This window comes from Meriones unguiculatus, chromosome 12 (assembly GCF_030254825.1).
Source record: "Meriones unguiculatus strain TT.TT164.6M chromosome 12, Bangor_MerUng_6.1, whole genome shotgun sequence".
Lineage (NCBI taxonomy): Eukaryota > Metazoa > Chordata > Mammalia > Rodentia > Muridae > Meriones > Meriones unguiculatus.
Genome location: NC_083360.1, coordinates 33177105 through 33190037, shown reverse-complemented (window position 1 = coordinate 33190037; position 12933 = coordinate 33177105). Strand labels below are relative to the sequence as shown.

The 12933-nt window shown below is 42.7% G+C and overlaps 1 protein-coding gene across 9 annotated transcripts in view; it reads left to right on the top strand.

The window, feature by feature from the left end:
• Nf2 (NF2, moesin-ezrin-radixin like (MERLIN) tumor suppressor) overlaps positions 1 to 12933 on the top strand; it is an 83758-nt gene that overhangs the window by 30121 nt on the left and 40704 nt on the right. For 8 of the 9 annotated variants that reach the window (XM_060365579.1, XM_021632725.2, XM_060365580.1 and 5 more), the window contains 3 exons: positions 1443 to 1526; positions 10215 to 10283; positions 11927 to 12009. In XM_060365579.1, the coding sequence (XP_060221562.1) occupies positions 1443 to 1526; positions 10215 to 10283; positions 11927 to 12009 (236 nt within the window). The remainder of the gene's footprint in view (positions 1 to 1442; positions 1527 to 10214; positions 10284 to 11926; positions 12010 to 12933) is intronic. The other variant, XM_060365582.1, reaches the window with a different exon arrangement.

Sequence of the window (12933 nt, the reverse complement as noted above, 5' to 3'; positions counted from 1 at the left end):
GTAGTGACATGCCGAAGCTGCTTATGTACCTTAAGATGCCCACTGTCCATGATTTAAAAGATTGTAACAGGCCATTAATTACATTGATTTGCCAGAAGAGTATCTACAGTTTTTCATACAATCCTTGTAATATGGAATCTCTGTGTATTGTGTTCATGATACGTGTTATCCTCTATATAGTGTTGTGTTGTTTGAGAAGAGGATCTCTTTCTATAGCCAAGGCTGGCCTTGAGTTTGAGATGCTTTTGCCTCAGCTTCTCAAATACTGAGATTATAGTATGTGTGCCCCCATGACTGGCCAAATAGTTTCTTTTATGAAGAATTCTCTGTGTGTGTATGTTTTAGGTAAAAAGGTTTCAGATTGTTTTTGTATTATGGCTTCTTTTTTATCTCTTTGTAAAGAAACCAGGAGATTGGAAGGTTTCACTGCTTCAGAACAGCTCAGCTTTCATTTTCACTTGGTTTTAAAGCCTGGAGAAATTGTATGCATGAGAGAAGCCACATGAGGATTGTTGGGGGTTGGGACTGTTGCTCTGTTGATAGCATGCTTACCTTGAATTCATGAAGCCCTGAGTTCCAACCCCAGCGCTGTATAAACAGAGCATAGTGTGCTTTTGTAATCCACAGGAAGTTCCGAAATTCAGGGTCATGTTCAGTTACAGAGAGAGTTCAAGACAAGCTTAAGCTACATGAGCCCATACTACCCTAGTGTTATAGAACGGCTTTCCTGTGAGGACTTGAGGCAGCACCTGTCTCTCCTGTGACTCTGGCTCCGTTGTTTTTGTGACTACACAAGGCAACATTTACTACTGTGAATCTGTGAAAAGGAGCTGGCCTTGCTTAGCGGCCCCCACTGTATGCGGCTCTCCTGTCCTGTGTCTGCAACAGCACACACTGCACCACTGTAAGAAATGAGGTGCAATGAGATATGTTAATTCAACATTATGGCTTAGGAATTATATTTCCTGAGCCTCATGTGTACTTAAAAGTTGAATCGATCAAATTTTATTGCTTCCTTTTTCCTTAGAGCAGCACATTGGAAGTGATGACTTTTTTCTACAGTCATAATTCAGTGGCCTTGGTGGCTTTTGTCTTGTATGAAGATCTGAAAGTAGGGCCTGTCTCCTGCAGTGCTCTGAGTGCTCCATGGAGCCCAAGACAGACAGCACAGCGACCTTCAACCTCTCCTAGCTGCATGTCAGTCTCTGCTGTAGTCAGCACATCTTACTTACTTTTATGCAGCCATCTTACTGATAACTTCTCTGTGGCTGAACTCTCAACTGGTCTACAACAATTTTAAAAAAATCCCCTTTGTCAGAAAATCATTAAGAGGCTGCTAAAGCAGCCCTCATTTAGAATACCCTGCAGCCATCTGCTGTGACCAGGTGGCACTGCTGTCTTCCACACGAGCCATTTCATCTCTCACTTATTGCCCCTTTCAGGTGAAGAAGCAGATTTTGGATGAAAAGATCTACTGCCCTCCTGAGGCTTCAGTACTCTTGGCTTCCTATGCTGTCCAGGCTAAGGTGGGTGCAAAGAAAGAAAAATGCCTTCTTCATCAACATTAACTTATCACAGGATGAAATACGGTCTTCATTTCTTTGGATTTTGGGGACTTGAGAACAACGTGCCCCTGAAAATGAGATGTCATGATTCTTGGGCATCTATTGTTGCTGCCTCAATTTCTGTGTATTTTGTATATGTGAGTGTATGTGTGTTATGTATTAGGTGAATGACAAGCGCATTGTTCTAATGACTTAAATTCATTCTAAGTGAATTCATTCTAAAAGATGAATTTTCTGTGTAATCTCATTATGCACATGTGGTTCATTAAATCCATCACATCAGCTTCATTTTATTAGTCAGGAAAAGTAAATTTATGGTCTCTAATTATTATCAAATGGGGCCTCTAGGTCAGCAAGACCCAGATCCTCCATCCAAACTCATCTTTCCAGAGACTGCATTTTAGAACCCACGCTCCTGGAGGCCCTGGTGGGCATGTTTTGTGCATGTGCTTAGATACTGTAGGAGGTGGGTCTGCTGAGCCTGCTGGGCCCAGTGATGCTGTCTCATTAGCCTGAAGTCATTCACTTTCGCTTAGACAGCAGTCCTGGAGTGGTGGGAAAGGCGCATCATTGAGTATTAGAGTTTTGTCCCATCTTACAAGGCCAGCTAGAATGTCAGTCCAGAGTGTTTCATGACCCTTGGATTTCCCACCGCAATCGCATTTTTAATACAACTTCAGATCACAGCCAGAAATGACTTGTTTGTCATTTGGGTTGGGAAAAGGGTTTTGAAATGTGTATGCTGGTCAGGCCAGTAGAAGCACAGAGTCAGTTTAATCATTTGATGACTCATTAGTGTCTGCTGAGCAGTCACAAGGATGGGACATGGGGCTTGTTAACTGTCAGATGCAGGCACTAGAGCAAGTTCTGCCCTCAGTGATTCTCCAAGGTCATTGGTACCTTCATGGGTAAAGCTAGAGGCAGAATCTCTAGCTTTAGAATTGTATTTTATGCCTTCCTTGAAAAAGGAGTAATTGAGAAAACAGAAGATGGGCTGTGATTCAAGTAAAGCATATGCTCCTTTTTTGCCTTGATGAAGAATATTAGTAACAGGAAAGACCTATCCTTTCAGTCCTGACAGTGACAAAGCAGTCGTCACCACTTTCATTAAATCCACATACTTGGCCCAGAGTTGGGTGCCTTTTTGCATACTTTCTCCTGTCTGAGATGCAAGCTCTCAAGGATACGACCTCATTCTCAATGGCTATGGGTTTGGGGTCACAAATTCAAAGGCCACCTTTGTGGGGGCAGAGGGATGTGGATCATTTTTCAAGGACCCAGCAGATGCTTGCTTGAACAGACTTCACTGTAGGAAAGCCCTACTTATTTGGCTTCAGCCAATTTGGAGATGAAAGTGATTCACAGACAACATATGTGGTTCATATGGAGGCGGGTGCTCTAACTATGTTTTCCGGTGTTAAATTAAGGAATCTTACAAATAAAGGTAATCTCTAGCTTTGAGGTCTGTATTCTGGCTGGGCATAGTGGTGCACACCTTTAATGCTAGGCAGGGCAGTCAATCCCTATGAGTTCCAGGCCAGCAAGGGCTCTAAAGTGAGACCCTGCTTGCTTTCTAGAAACCAGGACTTTCTGTAACAAAGTTAACAGTTTCTCAGACTAGTGGTTAATAGTAGGAGGATATTTAGGATAAGCTACATCCCTGTTTAACAAAGTGTTCAACAGACTATTTCACAAGACAGTCCATATAGTATTTTCTGGAAGCCAAGGCTTGTGCTTGTTCTGGTGACAAAATTAAAGGTTAGAAAAGATGAGTGATTTGCTCAAATCACAATTATTTTATGTTATTTCTATACTTATGGAATGTACAGACCACTTTTTGTTTGTTTGTTTTTGTTTTCATGGCACAGGGGACTGAGCCCAAAGCCTTACACATATGAGGCAAGTGTTCTAGCACACAGTCACCTGCCTCTTCCTGAAGATTGAGGCAGAGTGGGATGGAGGGTAGAGCCAGGCTGGAACCCAGGTGTCTGGGCTGCCTGACCCAGCACTTTGTTCCAGCCCCTCACAGTCTAGTGAGGTATGTGGGGGTCAGGCGTTAACTTTCACCAAGTTAATTTTCACTAAGTTCTAGTTTCATTTACATGATAATACAAGTTTTATCTGAACTTTTCCAGTAAACCATACTGTCTCCTTTCATTATGTGCAGTTGGTTTTCTTCCCAACCTTTATGAAGCAGAAAGAAACTCTAGAAGTATGAGGGGGAAATGGAATGGAGCTCATTAACACATGGAACATAATTATGTGCAAATGTATTCATTACAGTATTTCAGCTGTTGGAACCATAGAGATGCACTTAATTCCAACACATAAAGAAACAGTTAACTTCAAAGTATAAATACAAATGAGTATTAATCACATGGGTTTAGTTAACAAAAACCATATTTCTTGGTTCAATTTTGATTTATGGTAGAATCAAAAGAATGGACCAGTCACATGACAAAATCATCTTGCAATTTTTAAGCCACCAGTGGGATATTATATGGACAATTTGGTGTTTCAAATGTGGTTTTCTTTCTCTCTGAAATATGTTTGTACTGAAAATTACTAGGGGAGAATAGGATATTACTAATGAATCTTACTGCTGCCTGTAGACTGCTAATGCTCAGAAGGAAGAAAAGAAGAGTGGAAGATAGAGTTGGAGAGATGGCTTAGCAGTTAGGAGTGTTTGCTGTTCTTGAATCAGAATCTTGAATCAGAACTTCTGCATAGAAGTTCACAACTGCTTATAACCCCAGTTCCGGAGGGTCCAGTGCCCTCTTCTGGCCTCTGAGGGCTGCTGCACACACGTGGTACACATATACTCACTCAGAAAGGCTCACACACATACTCATAAATAAAAATAAATGAATCTGTCCAGGCGTTGTGTCTTTAACCCCAGCACTTGGGAGCAGATACAGGAGGATCTCAGAGTTTTGAGGTTGAGATTCTCAAAACTGAGCCACTTACCCAGCTTCCAGGTCAGCCAGGACTACAAGACAATAAACACTGGGAGAAGCTTGGTGTTTTTTTTTTTTTTTACCACTCTAAAAGTGCCAGGGACAGTGGCTAAATGCAAATCAGTTAAGAAACTGAGCACATGTGAAAGCAAGAGCTGAAGATGAAAGCTCTCAGGGGAGCAGATCATGAAAGGTCTTTCTTAGCATTAGCCTGTGCGTGCGGCTGACGCAGTGAAGGCCTTCTGTTTTTGCAGAACCTTTGGTGGCTATGTAATGAACAGATTGATCAGTGCCCAGTGTGATGGCACATACCTTTAATCCCAGCATGTGGGAGGTAGAGGTTAGATGGATCTCTGTGAGTTTAAGGCCAGCCTGGTCTACATAGCAAATTTCAGGCCAGCCAAGGCTACAGAGGGAGACAAATCTAGAAATAGAGATGGCGATCTATTTAAAAGTTCTAGTGATTGTTGGAGTTAGAGATGATGAGGTCAGCACCTCAGGTAGTGGATGGATATAGGAGGGGACGAATTTAAGAATGTCTATGAGGGGGTGGGCTTGGTTTCTCACACGTTTAATCCCAGCACTCAGGAGGCAGAGGCAGGGATCTCTGTGAATTCGAGGCCAGCCTGGTCTACAGAGTGAGTCCAGGACAGCCAGGGCAAAACCCTGTCTCAGAAACAAAAAAACAAAAACAAAAACAAAAATGTCTAGGAGAGATTGGGGATGCCACTCAGTTCGCAGAGTTCTTGCCTAGTGTGAACTAAGCCCTGGTTCTATCGCTAGCAGCATGGGAATGGAGAGTTTGTTAATTCCAGAGGCAGGAGTGTTCGGGGCTCCAAACCACCCTGTTACACGGCAAGCTTGAGTTCCAGGCCAGCTTGCACCAAATGAGATCCTGTCTCCAAATCACAGTGCTGCCGGTTTACTCCCAGTGCTGGGGAGGCAGACTAGTTTAAGAATGTCTGTGAGGTAGGTATCTCTAAGCCCAAGTCCTGTTCACCTGGTCTGCATAGTGAATTCCACGTTAGCCAGAGGTGCACAGTAGGGCTCTGTCTCCAAGAAAGCCCAGTAATTCTCCTGTACATTTTCCCTCAGATACTACATACATGCCCTCTAGAAGTGTGTTCTGATCTAACTTGCAGCAGCAGTGTATGAGAATGCCTGCTTTTGCACGCCCCTCCCAACAGTGCATACAATCAGTCTTCTAAAGTTTTGCTGACCTGTTTCAAAAAAGAGGTTTTTTAAAAAATTGCATTCCATTGCCACGGGACTAAGAACCTCAGGGGTTTGTTTGCTGTCGTTTCCTCTCTTCTCTTCAGTCTGCAGTGGCTGTGTGACTTGCCCCCTTTCTTCTAGGCTCTTGTCCTTTTCAGATTGACTTATAGGAGCTCATCTACAATGGTGGCAACCTTTGTCTGCTGTTACGTGTCAGGCTTGAGAACGGCTTCACCACCCACTGGTGTGCCCATCCTCTCTCGTTTGGTACTTTTATGGATTTTTGTTTATAGGTTTAAATCCTTGACTCACATGGAATTTAGTAACTGCATATAGTAGGAATCAATTTTTTCAATGATGGAAAGAAAGAAGAAAGGGAGAAAAAAGGCAAACCTTTGTTTTATTAAAACATTTGGCTGATTTTTCATTGCATATGCAGAGAGGAAATTGTTCATATCCAGAAAGAGGCTCTTTTTAACTTAGGCATTTCAAGTGGCTAGGCCTAGCTTCTTGGGAGTCCGAGGCAGAAGAATTGCTCAAGCCCAGGAATTTGAGGCTAGCCTGGACAGTATGGGAGATAACCCTCAGATAACCTCCTACAAATAGGAAAAGAGAAAGACTTAAAGGTGAGCTTTTGATTTCACAGAGCTGGAGGTCAGACTGGGGTCAATAAACTCTACCACTGAGCCTTACTCCCAGCCCCCAAACAGCAAATAGCAAGTTTAAAAGATTGTTTACGTCAAGAATGAGTTGGATCTTTAAAAAAAATGTAATTGCATATTTATTTATTCGAATGTGTGTGCTTCTCGTAGCATGACATGCATGTGTAGGTCAGAGGACTGCTTGCGGGAGTCAGTTCTCCCCTTTCACTGTGTGGGTCCTGGGGGTTGAGTTCAGGCCATCAGACTTGACAACAGGCACATTCATCCGCTGTGGCAGCTCATAGACCTCGAATGGTTTGTGTTTTTGGTTTTGGTTTTGGTTTGGTTTGGTTGGTTGGTTGGTTAGTTTTTTGTTTTGTTTTGTTGTTTTGTTTGAGACAGGCTTTCTCTGTGTAGCTCTCACTGTCCCGGAACTCACTGTTTAGACCAGGCTGGCCTCAACTCAGAGATCTGCCTGTCTCTGCCTCCCAAGTACCCAGCATTTGTTTGTATGTTTTTAATATTTAAAAATTACGTTTGTTTATTTTGTTTGGTGGGGGTGGGAATTCTGCAACTTCTTTACCAAGGCATGGATGTAGGGATCTGAGGACAACTTTCATGCGTTAGTTTTCTCCTTCCATCATGGGTTCTTGTTACAGAAATCTGATCATCAGGTTCCGCAGCAAATACCTTTAACCACTGAGCTTAATCACTAGCCCAGAATTTTTTAAAATTATTTTTAAATTTTATGTGTATGGTGCTTTGCGTGCAGTATCTGTGCACCATGTGCATGCAAGGAAGCCAAAAGACCGCGTCAGATACCCTGGACTGGCGTTACAGGCAGTTGTGATCTGCCATGTGGGTGCTGGAACCTGAGCCCTCTACAAAGGCAGCAAGTGTCTTCAGTCTACCCCACCAGCCCCAAGAATTTTACCTTAATTGTCAGTTTCTCAAAATGATAATGATACTTGCTTAGTTTGTTTTAGTTCTAAAAACTGACCATGGATCTCTTTCATGCTAAGCCCCATCCCTGATCTACATCCCCATCCTTCCCTTTCTTGAATTTAAATTCAGGTGGTTATAAGGGGCAGTAAAAGACCAGGTTTGTAGCCTCTGAAATGTAGGCAACTTAGGGGGTTTTCTTTAATGCATGGATACCAAATGATGAATATAACATTAAGCACAGGCCCACATAGCTGCAGAGCTTTGAAACTCCAGCTTTCTTACTTTCACAGTAAATTCACCTTGAGCTCATCAGAATGCTTCTGTTACATAAAAAGATGAGGAATAGTCATTTCCATCTATAGAGTGGTATAGCCTTTTTTATTTGTTTACTGCCACAACACCAGCATTTTTCCCCTTTGTTTTTTTAAATAGACATTTAAGTAGAGATCAAGGTAGCTTTAATGTTTTGAGTGGAGCCAGTCCAGCGAGAAGCTCTTTGGGAAGAGTCTCCACTGCCTCCACATTGCTCAGATGTGATATATTTGATCAGGGTAGTAGCTGGGAGCCTGGTGTAATTTAATAATGGGGGTCGTTAATCTTGCAAGCCTTTGAGACCTGAATTTACTACTTTAACTTTGCATATCTGCTTACTTTTGCATTAAAATTTGGTTGGTGAGTGTTGAAAGGCTTGCAAATGCAAAGCATGGCTTTAGTCATAGCCTGTGAAGCCCTGAGACACAGTACTCATGCCTGACTTTCACAGGGCCCAGCACCGCCCAGATGCTCACCTGGATTCCTTTATTGTTTGCTCCTTGATACAGGCGAGGTCCTCCAGGGCCAGTGCTCTCATTTAAGGAAGAACTTGGAAAGATTTCATCTTTTTTCTTTTTCTTTTTCTTTTCTTTTTTCCCCCTTCTAGACAGGGTTTCTCTGTGTAGCCCTGGCTGTCCTGTAACTCACTCTGTAGACCAGGTTGACCTCCAACTCAGAGATTCATCTGACTCTGCCTCCCAAGTGCGGGGATTAAAAGCGTGTGTCCCCACTGCCTGGCTCTTTTAAATTTTTGAAAAATTATTGTTATTTTATGTTTATCAGTGTTTTGCCTTGGTGTTTGTGTGTGCATTGTATGCATGCCTGTTGCCCATGGCGGCCAGAATAGGGAGCTGAGTTCCCTGGAACTGTAGGCTGCTAGCACCCACATGGTGGCTCACGAATCTATAGCTCCAGTTCCAGGGGTGTCTTCTGGCCTCCAAGGACACTAGTCACACGTGGGACATCAACAAGCATGCAGATGAAATATGCACATAAAATGAAGTAATAATAATTTTTTTGTTTGTTTTTTTTCAAGACAAGATTTTTTTTTTTTTTTTTTCTGTGTAGTCTTGGCTGTCCTGAACTCACTTTGTAGACCAGGCTGGTCTCAAACTCACAAAGATCTGCCTGCCTCTGCCTCCCTGAGGGCTGGGATTGTAGGTGTCTACCACTGTGCCCAGCTTAAATCTTTAATTAAAGAAAAGAGGGGGAGAGATCTGGAGAGTTGACTTGGTGGGTAAGAGCACTTGCTGTTCACGCAAAGGACCTAAGCTTTAGTCCCAGCACCCACATAGAGGTTTAGGTACAGGCACACATGTGGTGCACAGATGTACATGCAGGCAAAACACTCATACACATAAAATAATAAAACTAAATCTAAAAACATTTTTTAATTTAAAAAAGAGAGTGAAAAGAAAAGAGAGCTAAAGCACTGGGCTCCTGAGACTGCTCTGTGGGTAAAGGCACTTGCCAGGCCCTACAGTTGAAGCTGGATTCCTGGGGGAAGGAAAGACCTGACCCCTAAGCACTGTGGCATTGCACCACCCCACATAGCTAAGGAAATGTGTGAGAGAGAAACCATTGACTGCTGAGTGGTAAGAGCCAGGATGTGTGCTCATGTTCTATTGTTTTCTGTCTCTCTCGCTTGTTTATTTTACTTTGAGACTTTATTTTATCTCACTGTATAGCTCAGGTTGCCTGCTAACTCATAGCTGCTTCTATACCTGTTTTCCAAAGATTGGGACTAAAGGCATGCACCACTATTCCTAGTCCACAGTCTCTTTTTATACCAGGGGCTGGGGGTTGAGCCTAGGGCTATCTGCATGCTAAGGCAAGTGCTGCCCCACCGAGTCCCATACCAGCCCTGCTCTTTGATTGTGGATGATTCTCTGATCTAAGCTAAGTTTTCTAGGAAAGAAACGAATATTGTTTTTAAAAATCAGAGGACAGATATCTGAATTGTTGCTCCTGGAAGAGTAACTTCGATTGTAGGCCCCACTGGTAATCTGCTCTACAGCTTTGGCTGTATCAGTTAACGTTTTATTTTATTTGTTTCTTTGTGCAATAGGAATGTCAGTGTTGATATCAGATCTTCCCAAAGCAACTTTCAGAACCTTGAGCAAAAGGTATTAAAAATATTCCCTGCATTATCCCTGGTTCCACCTAGCAGTTGGCTCCAATTACCAGCCGCTTAGAGGCATTTGTAGGTAAGGCTTTTATCATACCTCACTAATCACAACTTTCACAGTTGTGTTTTGTTGTTTCCATTACAAAGCTAATGTTTGGAAGCGACTGCTTTCTTTGAGGGTTAGGAAACAGACTACATTTCCATACAGATGTCACATTCTTATTAGCACATCACCCATCCATCCCTTATGGGATTTTGCAACTCTGCTCATAGATGTAATCAGCTTTGTATTTTCATTCAAGGATAACAAACTGGCAAGGTTGAAATCTTGTCATCAGAATTGAATTGCTCCCTGGAATTGGGAGGAGGGACCAGCTGAGTTGAGCCTTGTTCAGAAATGACAGTAGTGCTTACGTCCTCAGTCACCAGCTGTCTTTCTTTTCCTTTCCAGTATGGCGACTATGACCCCTCTGTGCATAAGCGGGGATTTTTAGCCCAAGAGGAATTGCTTCCAAAAAGGGTAAGAAATCAAATTCTCTCTTTGGGAAAACAGTGGATGTGGCTGAAGGAAAGCCACTGAATGATTTGAAGAGTGACGGAAGCAAACAGCAAGCACATTTGCACAAATAGTTCATAATCTTGAAAAAGAGTATGGAATCTTAGCTGAGCATATTTACTTAGTGTGTGTGTTTGTGTTTGTGTATGCATGTGAGTATGCAGATGTATGTACCCTTTCACATGTGCAGAGATCAGAGCTGGACTTGCAGTGTCTTCCTCTATTGTTCTCTCTTATTGTCTTGAGACAGGGCCTCTTGACTGGATGCTTTCATTTAGGCGAGGCTGGCTAGCCAGTGAGCATTCAGGATCTGCCTGTCTCTACCCCTCAGTGCTGTGGTTACAGACATGTATGTACAGTTATGCCTGGCCTTTTTTTATGTTTTTATTTATTGAGAATTTTATATAATATATTTTGATCAAATTCCTTCTCCTCCCCCAACTCCTCCCAGATCCTCTCCTATCTCCTTACCCACTAAACTTCTTGTTCTTTCTTAAACAACAACTACAAAAGTAATAGATTCCAATTTTTACTGACCACGTACTCCTGAGTGTGCTGCCTGGGGTGTGGTTGGTATACCCAGTGGTCATTCTATTTGGAAAAAAAAAATTGATTTTTCCTTTCCCAAGAGCTGTCAGTTCCTCATAGCTTCTTCATGCCTGTCAGTGCTAAGGATTCAGACTCAATTCCTCATGTTTTCAGAGAAAGCACTTTTACCTGCTGAGCTTTCTCTCTAGCCCCTCATATTATTTTTTGAGACAGGCTCTATAGTCTAGACTGGCTTGAACTCACTACCCTCTTGCCTCAGTCTCCTGAGCACTGGAATTACAGGTGTATATCACTGCACTTAGCTTTCTTGGTCAAGCATATAAAAATCAAAGATGCATCTGCACATAGTGTCCTCACATTAAGGGGCAGAGGCAAAAGGATCATGAGGTTAAGGCCAGCCTGGGCTACTAAGTAAGGTTTGGTCTCAAAACAACACAATAGCAAGAGTTTGTGGAGTTAATGTTGAATTGCCAGTCAGAGTGTGGCAATTTCTAAAGGTGGTTGAGTAGCATTGATTTAAGGGAGCTATGAGATTGTGTGTTCATTGTGCAGAATTGAGCTGTGTGGGGTGGAGAAGATACTGTTGGGGAGAGCCTTTTAATCCTTGTCTTGTTCGTTGTATTCATTAGACACAGAAACAGCCTTTCACTGCCTCCTTTCTTACAGCCCCGCTTATCACCTGTCACTGGGTAATAAAGGCTTTTCCCCAGCCCTTTCCTGCCTTTACCTGACCTTTGATGGCTTTGGTGCAGTTGAAGTCAGAGGGAGTAAGCCTTGCTGCACTGTCAGGTGGTCCCCGAGAGGAACAGCCCCAGCAGCAAAAAGGGGTACTCCTAGCCCTAAGGTGCAGTTAGGCTTGAGGAATCCTGCAGCTTGCAGGTTGATCCTTTAGTGGAATGGTGCTTGTTTACACACCCACCTCTATGTGTGACTCTCCCTGCATGCAGCTTTTTAAAAATAGCTTTGCTGTTTTGTAAAAATGAACCATAATTACAAAAATGGCAAACAATACTCAGACTTGCTTTCCATGTGGGTTTTTCTTTTGCTCTTTTTGGTAGGTGATAAATCTATACCAGATGACTCCAGAAATGTGGGAGGAAAGAATTACTGCTTGGTACGCGGAGCACCGGGGCAGAGCCAGGTGAGGCTGCTTCATCCTTGGTTTATTTTTCCTCTTGTCTCCTCCCCTTAAAGAACTATAAAACTAGGATGCTTGTTGGACAAACTGCAGTCCTGAAGTATGTATATAAAAGGAAAAGCAAGAGCTTGGAATAATGTTGCTCTTCAGTTTCATGTGCATCCTTATTGTAGTGTGTTGTTGAAAATGAGCATGTGACAATCTGGGCGTGTAGCTCAGTGGTAGAACACTTGCCTAAAATGTGTAAGACCCTGGGTTGAAACTCAAATTCATAAATTAATTACAATTGACTTAAAAAGTGGTCATGTTGGGGATAGAGGGATGACTCAGTGGTTAAGAGCACTGTCTGCTCTTCCAAAGGGCCCAGGTTCAACAACCAGCACCCACATGGCAGCTCACGACTGTCTGTAATGCCAATTCCATGGGTTCTGACACCTTCACAGTAATGCACATAAAATTGAATAATTTTTAAAAAGTGGTCATGTGTTCTACCTACCAGGCTGTATAAACCTGGTGCATTCAGTGGCCCTTTGTTTTTGCACTCTTTTATTTGTTTTTGTTTTTGTTTTTTGAGACAAGGTTTCTCTGTATAGCCTTGTCTGTCCTGGACTCAGTTTGTAGACCAGGCTGGCCTTGAACTCACAGAGCTCTGCCTGCCTCTGCCTCTCTGAGTGCTGGGATTACAGATGTGTGCCACTGAGCCTGGATATGCTTTTCACTTTCACAGAAAGCTCCTGCAGTGCATGATCTCACGTTGTTTCACAGTTACACAAGTCTAGAGGGTAGATTCTTGGAAGAGAGTTGGTCAAGGGACATGAACAGTCTGTATTTTGACAGGTGACACTAAATTTGGCACATGTCCATCAGCAGTACTAGTAGAATGTTCCCACTACCCTAGGTTTTTTTTCAACATTTGTTTTTAACTAA